Source organism: Lepidochelys olivacea (assembly GCF_965140295.1).
Source record: "Lepidochelys olivacea isolate rLepOli2 genome assembly, chromosome: 1".
NCBI lineage: Eukaryota > Metazoa > Chordata > Testudines > Cheloniidae > Lepidochelys > Lepidochelys olivacea.
This window is the reverse complement of record NC_140411.1, coordinates 351,162,939-351,173,389: the sequence shown is the minus strand read 5'-3', so window position 1 is coordinate 351,173,389 and position 10,451 is coordinate 351,162,939. Positions and strand designations below refer to the sequence as shown.

Genomic DNA, 10,451 nt, shown 5'->3' with positions numbered 1-10,451 from the left:
CTTCACACAACACACAGTCAACCTGTGGAACTCCTTGCCAGAGGATGTTGTGAAGGCCAAGACCATAACAGGGTTCAAAAAAGAACTAGATAAATGCATGAAGGATAGGTCCATCAATGGCTATTAGCCAGTAAGGGCAGGAATGGTGTCCCTAGCCTCTGTCTGCCAGAAGCTGGGAATGGGGTACAGGGGATGGATCACTTGATGATTACCTGTTCTGTTCATTCCCTCTGTGGCACCTGGTACTGGCCACTGTTAGAAGACAGGATACTGGGCTAGATGGACAAGTGGTCTGACCCTGTAGGGCCATTCATATGTTCTTATGTACAATCTCTGACAGCAGTTTGTCTAACCTGGTCTTAAAAATCTCCAATAACCAAGATTCCACAACCTCCCTCGGCAATTTATTCCAGTGCTTAACCATCCTGACAGTTAGGAAGTTTGTCTTCCTGTCCAACCTAAACCTTCCTTCCTGCAATTTAAGCCCACTGCTTTTTCTCCTATCCTCAGCGGTTAAGGAGATTTTTTTTTCCTCCCTCCTCTTGTTAACAACCTTTTATATATTTGAAAAATGTTTTCATGTCCCTTCTCAGTCTTCTCTTCAGACTAAACAAACCCAATTTTTTAAATCTTTCCTCATAGGTCATGTTTTCTAGACCTTTAATCAGTTTTCTTGGTCTTCTGTGGACTTCTCTGGACTCCAATTTCTCCACATTTTTCCTGAAATATGTCACCCAGAATTGGATACAACATTCCAGCTGAGGCATAACCTGCTCAGAGTAGAACAGAATAATTACTTCTGTATTCTTTACAACATTCCTGCTGATACATCCCAGTTTGATGTTTGCTTTCTTTGCAACAGTGTTACACTCTTGACTCACATTTTGCTTGTGATCCACTATGACCCTCAGATTCCTTTCCACAGTACTCCTTCCTAGGCAGTCATTCCCCATTTTGTATGTGTGCAACTGATTGCTCCTTCCTCAGGGAGTACTTTGCATTTGTCCTTATTGAATTTCATCCTATTTACCTCAGACCATTTCTCAAGTTTGTCCAGCTCATTTTGAATTTTAATCCTTGAGACCCCTCCCAGCTAGGTATCATCTGCAAACTTTATAAATGTACTCTCTGTGCTATAATCTAAATCATTGATGAAGACATTGAACAGAATCAGACCCAGAACTGATCCCTGTGGGACGCAACTTGATATGCCCTTCCAGTTGGAGTGTAGACCCCTGCTAAATACTCTCTGGGAATGGTTTTTCAACCAGTTATGCACCCACCTTATCCTAGCACCAACTAAGATGTATTTTCCTAGTTTGTTTATGAGAAGGTCAGGCAAGAAAGTATCAAAAGCCTTACTGAAAATTAACATAGACCACATCTACTGCTTGCCCACTATCCACAAGGCTTGTTATCCTGTAAAAGAAATCTATTAGGTTGTTTCACAGATTTTGTTTTTGATATATCCATGCTGTTATTTATCACCTTATTATCTTCTAGGTGTCTGGAAATTGATTCCTTAATTATTTCCTCCATTGTCTTTCATGACTCCTGTAGATGACTTTGGTGTAGTTTAGTTTGTCTATCTGGGCAGAACTGAGGTGGGCAGAAATGAGGCAGTCAGTTGTGTTTGTAACATCCTTGTGAAATCAACTTTTGGTCCTGTCATTTCACCAAGGAGTGGATGTTGCTGTTGGCCAGTAGATGAACACATGTGGGCAAAGAGTCAGAGGAAGATGAATTGAACTAAGTTTTCTTGGTGCAATGAAATCCAAAATCTCAATGTGAAGCTGAATTATTTTTGCCCCATTGCCCTAAATCTTGTCAGCTCATGTCATAAATATAAACGGAAGGGTAAACACCTTTAAAATCCCTACTGGCTAGAGGAAAAACCCTTTCACCTGTAAAGGGTTAAGAAGCTAGGATAACCTTGCTGGCACCTGACCAAAATGACCAATGAGGAGACAATATACTTTCAAAAGCTGGGGGGAAGGAGAAACAAAGCCTCTCTCTATGTCTCTATGATGCTTTTGCCAGGGACAGAACAGGAATGGAGTCTTAGAACTTAGTAAGTAATCTAGCCAGAGATTCGTTAGATTCTGATTTCTTTAAATGGCTGAGAAAATAAGCTGTGCTGAATTGAATGGATATTCCTGTTTTTGTGTCTTTTTGTAACTTAAGGTTTTGCCTAGAGGGATTCTCTAGGTTTTGAATCTGATTACCCTGTAAAGTATTTACCATCCTGATTTTACAGAGGTGATTCTTTTTACTATTTTTCTTCTATTAAAATTTTTCTTTTAAGAAACTGAATGCTTTTTCATTGTTCTTAAGATCCAAGGGTTTGGGTCTGTGGTCACCTATGCAAATTGGTGAGGATTTTTATCAAATCTTCCCCAGGAAGCGGGGTGCAAGGTTTTGGGAGGATTTTTGGGGGGAAAGACGTTTCCAAATGTACTCTTTCTAAATTATATCCCAGTTAGACATTTGGTGGTGGCAGCGAAAGTCCAAGGGCAAAAAGGTAAAATAGTTTGTACCTTGGGGAAGTTTTAACCTAAGCTGGTAAAAGTAAGTTTAAGAGGCTTTCATGCAGGTGTCCACATCTGTACCCTAGAGTTCAGAGTGGGGAAGGAACCTTGACAGCTCATCTCCAGCATTGCAAAGTGAATGCAAAGTTGGTGTCAAGGAGGAGAGCTGCTTGAATTTACACCTCTCATTAGGTTGTCATAAAAGACTGCTTCCGAGATGGATGCTACGTGCTACATGTCACTGGAGGTCCCATCAGAGGAGAAGAGAAGAATGTCCTGGAAAAAGGAGAATTATTCTAAAAAAGAGCTGCTGACTCCATAATTATGTTTCAGCTGTGTGTCTGTGGAGAGTTTATTATTGAAAATGCTCTCAAATGACATGCCAGAGATACATTCATTTAAACATTCATCCTTAGCATCTGGAGGAGCAGTGGTGATGGAAATGAGATTTGATTTGGTCTGAGAGCTCCAGATAAAGTACCCATAACAAATAATGAGGTTAGTAAAGTTTTCCCAGCATTCGTCTTTATGAATAATCCCTGCTGAAACACCCAAACCCCGGGGAAGGGAAGCTCCATAGAACAGGGAGGGTGATTTGTGAAGTGCACATTGGGAAGAGCTTTCTAGTGAAGAGCCAGACATTCAAAGTGCTGTAGAAGGAAAGGCTTCCTGTCCTGAAAGTTGCTCTGCTATTCCAGGAGTTTGGGGTAGAGTTAACTTTACTTTGTTAAAACAGGTAATGCAAGGTGGAACTCCATCCCAGTACGGAAACCCAACAGAATGCTGTAAACTACTTCAAGGGCTGAATTCTCCTATCACTTCAGGGCTTCAAAAAGTCACATCTTGTGAAATGCCTGATGCTGCTGGCTCTTCAGGGATGAATTTTGCCAAGGGAAATGTTTAAAGAAGGAGGGAGGAACAAGGAGAACCAGAAGACGGATATAACGATGCATCAGCGTTTTTAATGTGAGTGACATTGGCAGTACACAGTTACAGGAAAAATATGTGAACAGAAGGAACGTATTTTCAGTTTTTCAAGAAGGGCTGCAACCGAAAACCCACCTAAATGGGAAGTATTTCACACAAGATGTGCTTTTTTGTTGTTGCAGCTGCAGAGCTGGACAAACAAGTTCCCTTCACAACCATTTTCAGTTACTTTTATTCCCTCAGTCAGTGGGAAGTGAGACAAAGCAAAACAGAAGCAGAGGACTACACAGCTTCTCAGTTAAATGTCTGCTGCAGAGAAGGTCAAAGCGAAACACTAAAGATACGTATTGATGGAAAGGATAGAACAGATGGGGTCTAATTCTCCTTCACAGCAAGGTCTCTTTTTCCCTTGCTCAAGGGACTTAAAATGATAATAAATGTAACTGATGCCTGTCTTAAGGCCCCTATTTCCTTTAAACTGTGGAGTTACTGTAAACAGCCTGTGTGTTATTCAGAATGAGTCCATATGTGAATACGAAAATCAGCACTCCACTGGCAAAGCCTTGAAAGAGTCATAAAGCGTAACATTAGAAATGCAGCATGGCTATCAGACCAAGGTGCTGAGCAAACACAGCTCCCACTGAGCTCAACTGGAGCCATGTTTGCACAGCACTTCTGAAAGCCATGCCCAAAAGGTCAGAGGTGAATCTGTTTCTTGCTGTTCAATTCCTGGTTCTTCCTTCATCCACGGATCTTCCTGCTGGGTTTAACATGGCCCACAGCTTCCACTGAGGTACCTATGGCAAGATACCCCAGAACCACATAATCCCCCAGAACCATAACCACCCAGGTAACCGCCTAATCCCCCAGAACCACATAATCCCCCATAACCATAACCATAACCGCCCAATCCCCCATAACCGTAACGGCCGCCGTAACCACCATATCCCCCTAAACCATACAATCCTCCATAATGGCCTCCATAGCCATACAATCCCCCATGACCCAATGAGCCCCCAAAACCGGGTTCAACCACAGGTGCTCCTATGGCTCCCACTCCGCTCTGCTGAGGGAAAGTGCTGAGAATTGGTCCTGGGAGGGTCACGACAACCGGTGAGGGTCTGATCACCACTTCAGAGTCAGGGCATTGCCTAACGCATGGCTCATTGCAGCTGCCAGTGACTGGACTGGGCCGGGCCACCCCGCATTCTGGATAGCAGAGGCCTGAGAAAGTCATCTTTCTGGGAAGGAGGTAAACCTGAAACACACAACAGGAATTAGAGTAAAGAGAAGTTAGAAGGGCTGGTGGAAGAAAGGCTTCAAAGCTCAGTGTGGCTCAAGAGAGAAAGAAAGAGGGGCCTTAGTCCCTGTGTTCATGGCCATGTATTTCTTCCTATATCCTCTTTCTACACCTCCTGTCCACTCGCACTAAACTTCCCTCCCAACCGACCCCCTAGAGCCCCTCTCAATGGCTTTGTCTGAAAAACACTGACTGGAACAAGTGTCACTATTTCTATGCTGGGCACCTGGGATTCTGTGTCCATTTTAGACATTTCTCAAAGAGAACATGTCTGGTATCATGGTAATCACTTCCTGTCATTGGAGGATTTAACCTCTGCATGCAAACCAGTTGAGTCTGGTTTCACAGTATAGTTCTCTGGTTTTCCAAACCTTGGAAGTCACCAAAATTTGCTGATGAATAAAGAGAAAACTTTACTTTTCTCCAAACAAATCACGACGGACAAGCTCCTCAGCTGGGGTTCAGGTCCACTGACTTTCATGAAGCGACACTAAATTACACCATCTGAGGAGAAGCATCTTCAATATGTATTTCTGCTCAGAAGAACATAGGAATTGCTAGGCTGGATCTCACCACTTGTCAACTTTATCCATTCTCCTGTCTCGAAGAGTGAGGAGTAACAGCTGCTTCAGGTGAAAGTAAAACACCACTGATTTGGCCCTTTCTGGACTAACCTGGGAAAGTTTCTTCCTAATACAGCTAAGTGAAAAATGGCTAAATGACTTTCTAAAGTTACTGAAAAGATTTCAATGCCCTAAATCTATTTCCAATTAATAGGAAATGTGTTTCCCAATTGCACATGTTGCTCCTAAAATTCCCCTATTAGCTTAAAATCATGAATCCACGAGCTCCTGTAACTGAATTACTACACAAAATAATTAGGAGAGAACACCCTGATCCTAATAAATATCGCAGTGAGTACATGAAAGGTTCCATCTTAAATGGAAATAGCCCCTACTGTCACATTTATAGAGTTCAAAAGTGATTGAGTTGAATTGGACTTACCCAGTTCACCGAGGAGATGAAGTCCGGAGAAGTGTTTAGAAGAGGTCTGAGTGGTGAGCACTTTTATACCATTCCTAGGACTGCCTGGAGGATCTGCGATGCCGTTTGTGGAGGCGGTCCTAATTAGTTACCAAACAAACTTGATTGCCTTGCAAAATCCTTCTTTGGATGGAGCTGTTTTCCTCAGGGGTTGTGATGATTGGGCTAATCTCAGCCTCACAGGGCGTGACATGCACGTTGCACTCTTCATCTTTCTTTCATCTTTAAATGGCATGGACCAACTACATTTCTCATGTCATTCCACTGACTTTATTGGTGCTGCGATTATAATGAATGTCAAGGTGATTCTGAGCAACATCAGTAGTACAACTGGCTGTCATGAAAGGAATCCAATTTGAGCCTTCCAATTCATGCTGGTTGTGGTTATGGACATTGGGCAGTTTATTCTAAACTGGCCAGGAAGCAGGGAGCCATTTTTCTGCATTCTCACCACCTCCATTCCCAGTGGGTGAGAACCAATTCCCTTTGAAGTCAATGAGCATCATTCCATTGCCACCAGTGTGTTTCCTGTCAGGACCTTAAGCCTGAAATTCACCCTTTGGCAGGGGGATGGTATGATGCCTATAGACAACTTTAGTCCCATGCTTAACTTACAACTAGGTCTTAACAGGGACTTAAGTGGAGCATGGGCCTTCGTGATGGCCCTCTGACCATGGGTCAATATCATCATATGGTGAGCAAAAGGTGACCTACAGTTGGACCTCCACTTGGGTCACCAATGCCGTCTCAAAGGGTTGCCTAGATCAGATTTGCTCATGGGTCAAGGAGCGGGATGGTGGAGAGCGAAAGGAAGCAGTGTTCTTTTATGTCAGGATCTCTCCATCCAGGAGCAGCCAAGAAAAGGATGTCTTCTGAGACAACGCAGCTGATGGAGCCCAGCAAGGAGTGGAGGAGAGATGAAAATCACACATTCTTGAGGAAGGAGGAGATGGTTGTGGGATGGGATTTGACATTAACTTTGACCAGCCATAGGGCATGCTGCACAAAACATTCCTGCCAGAACCAGCATCCTGTTTAGAGTGTAACAGATATCCACAAGGGGGAGGGGGGTTCCATGTCCAGGGAATGAGTTGGAGGAGTCTTCCTTTGATGATGGGGCCCTGAACCTCTGTGAAGTTGAAGCAACTCTGCTGATTGACACCAAGGGGGCACCTTCATTTTCCAATAAAAATGTTTTAAAAAAAAATGCAAAACTACATTCGAATGAAAATGAAACAGACCCAGATTGTGTGGCTTTACGTTATGACCTCGTTAACTGAACGACACCAGAGCTTGGCCTCCATTTTGTTTAAAGTGACTGTATGACTCAGTGCAGAGGTGTCTAATCCCAACAACAATTTATTAATATTCCAAGAATACAACCCTTTGCAAACCAAGATCTATTGACACAGTGCAGCCAAGAGGATCTGCGCACCATCATAGCCAGGAGGCATTGGAGATGGATCAGCCGTGTGCTTTGGATGGAAACTGATTCCATCACCAGAGTTGCAGTAAGATGGATACCTGAAGGCAAGTGAAAAAGAGGCCGACCAAAAACAACATGGTGAAGAGCTGTGGAAGCTGAGCTGAAAAACCTGGGGCAAAGCTGGGGAACCACTGAAAGACTTGCGAGAAGCAGACAGGAGTGAAGGAGCTTTGTCACTGCTCTAAATGCCAGAGGCGTAATAGGAACATGATGATGACAACCCTGTGCATGTGTGAAACACCAGTGAGTGTTTGTGAGGGGCTTTGAACTCTGGAGTTCTGAGGTTGCTGAAGAACTTCCAGCCTTCACACCCTGACTCTCTCTGTTTGATTGGCCTAGAAACAGAGACACGCTGAGGTGAATGTCACATGGGGGTCAGTTGCAGAAACAAAAATACAACCCAATCCTTTTGACTCTTCCTACCACAGGCTGAGCTCTAGGCTGAGCTCTAGGTTGATCCCTGTTGCACTGTGTTACAAGACAAGGTTAATAACATGTCTGGTTACAAAATGTTTGCATCCTTGGATCTCAGCATCAACAATAAAAAGCTGGCTAATGTTTTGATCCACTTTCACTGTCATTATATGTGAGGATAATACTTCTCCTAAGGAATTTCAAGTCTGTCAATTTCTCTTTTCCATGAGTGTGGTAGCATTAGAAATCTCAGTATATAATTCAAGCATCAAAAACTTGCTTAAAGTCATAGCACCCATTGGGATGAAGTCACCAAGTGCCCCGTTTGTAGTCCTTTGTCTTTCCTTGGAATCACATCTCTCTAATGGGTCAGAATAAAGCAGTGGAGACAAATTCTTTCAGGTTTGTGTAACAAGGCACAGGGTAGGTTCTCTCTTTAACATTGCCTTCTCAGTACAAAAGGATAATAATGGTCCTAAGGAATTACAAATGTGTACATTTCAAGCTTGTTCATCTGCAGAATAGGAATAAAAATCTCAATATGGAATTCAAATGGGAAAAATTTTGGTACCAGACAATTTAAATCTGCTCAAGTGTAAATACCCACCACTGAGCCAACACCTTCAAATAAAGGGAGTTAAAGTGCATTGGAAGACTCTCGATGGTTGATCATTGTTCTCACTTGGATTAGAAGATGTTTCACCTAAGAAGTTCCCCAAAAAATCAACAGAACAAAAATCCAGAATGGGCCTCTGTAAGAGTTACTCTCCAGTTAGTGATGTATTTGGAAGCCATGACATATGTGTCCAGTAGGGTTTAGGAGATACAGGTTAGTGTTTGGCATGAGTAGTCCCAACTATTGGGGTTTATTTCTGATCCTGCCAATCACTCACTCCCTGTGTGATCTTCACCTGAATGTGCCTCCGTTTACCTCCATGTCAAACAGGTATACTTGTAACTTTCATGATGGATTTTCTCAGGCTTCCTCTGATCTAAGCACTTCAAAGCACTTCACAATCATTCATTAAATTTTATATGGCCAAAGAGGTGTATTATTGTAATAGTAGTAAATTTTGATTAGGATTAGATGTTCCAATACTGAAATTAGCTTCACTTTAAAAATGCATGTCAAGGTCTCAGATGTCACTCCAGTGCTCAGTTCATGATTCCTAGTCTCTGAAATTCTTTGCATTTCCCTTTTATATATATTAGGGCTGTCAAGCGATTAAAAAAATCATGCAGTTAATCATGCTGTTAATAATAGAATAATAGTTAAATATTTTGGATGTTTTCTACATCTTCAAATATATTGATTTCAATTACAACACAGAATACAAAAAGCACAGTGCTCAGTTTATATTTATTTTTGATTACAAATATATCAAATATTTGCAGTGCAAAAAACCAAAATAATTAGTATTTTTCAATTCTCGATAATGGTCCAAAGCAGTGCGGACTGACGCAAGTCCGTTTTCATCATCTGAGTCAGGTGCCACCAGCAGAAGGTTGAGTTTCTTATTGGAGGTTCGGGTTCTGTAGTTTCCGCATTGGAGTGTTGCTGTTTAAAGACCTCTGAAAGCATGCTCCACACCTCGTGCCTCTCAGATTTTGGAAGGTACTTCCAATTTTTAAACCTTGGGTCGAGTGCTATAGCTATCTATAGATCGAGTGCTGTAGCTATCTATAGAAATCTCACACTGGTACCTTCACTGAGTTTGTCAAATCTGCAGTGAAAGTGTTCTTAAAACAAACAACATGTGCTGGGTCATCATCAGAGACTGCTATAACATGAACTATATGGCAGAATGAGGGTAAAACAGAGCAGGAGACATACAATTTTCCCCCAAGGAGTTCAGTCACAAATGTAATTAGCACATTATTTTTTTAATGAGCATCATCAGCATGGAAGCATGTCCTCTGGAATGGGGGCTGAAGCATGAAGAGGCATACGAAGGTTTAGCCTATCTGGCACGTATATACCTTGTAATGTCAGCTAAAAAAGTGCCATGTGAACACCTGTTCTCACTTTCAGGTGACACTATAAATAATAAGCCGGCAACATTATGTCCCATAAATGTACACAAACTTGTTTGTCTGAGCAATTGGCTGAACAAGAAGCAGGACTGAGTAGACTTGTAGGCTCTAAAGTTTTACATTGTTTTGTTTTTGTGTGCAGTTATGTAACAAAAAAAAATCTGTATCTGTATGTTCTATTTTCACGATAAAGGGATGGCACTACAGGGCTTGTATGAGGTGAATCGAAAACTACTTTCCTGTATCATTTTTAGAGTGCAAATAGTAATCAAAACTTATAATATAAAGTGAGCACTGTACACTTTGTATTCTGCGTTCTAAGTGAAATCAATATATTTGGAAATGTAGAATCATAGAATCATAGAATATCAGGGTTGGAAGGGACCTCAGGAGGTCATCTAGTCCAACTCCCTGCTCAAAGCAGGACCGATCCCCAATTAAATCATCCCAGCCAGGGCTTTGTAGAAAAACATCCAAAATATTTAATAAGTTTCACTTGGTATTCTATTGCTTAATAGTGCAATTAAAACAGCGATTAATCATGATTAATTTTTTAATTGAGATTAATTTTTTTGAGTTAATCATGTGAGTTAACTGCAATTAATCGACAGCCCTAATATATATTTTCAAGTTGACGGGTAGATGCTGAACCAGTGTAAAGGAGGACAGTTCCATCAACTTCAGATTGAAGGAAGGCACTTTACCCAACCTGGGTGAG

At 41.8% G+C, this 10,451-nt stretch overlaps 1 protein-coding gene across 1 annotated transcript; it reads right to left on the bottom strand.

Annotated features, from left to right (window-relative positions):
* Nucleotides 1–3,470: 3,470 nt before the first annotated feature.
* LOC311532434 (feather keratin B-4-like) lies at nt 3,471–5,794 on the bottom strand. Its single transcript, XM_084650897.1, has 2 exons — nt 5,761–5,794; nt 3,471–4,713 (listed from the first exon to the last, which is right to left on the bottom strand). The coding sequence occupies exon 2, from the start codon at nt 4,690–4,692 to the stop codon at nt 4,222–4,224; it is 471 nt and encodes a 156-aa protein (XP_084507023.1). The 5' UTR covers nt 4,693–4,713; nt 5,761–5,794; the 3' UTR covers nt 3,471–4,221.
* Nucleotides 5,795–10,451: the final 4,657 nt, after the last annotated feature.

What these genes read in the sequence shown, in the direction of transcription:
- LOC311532434 (XM_084650897.1), bottom strand. Translation starts at nt 4,692, where the DNA reads ATGACTTTCTCAGGCCTCTGCTATCCAGAATGCGGGGTGGCCCGGCCC.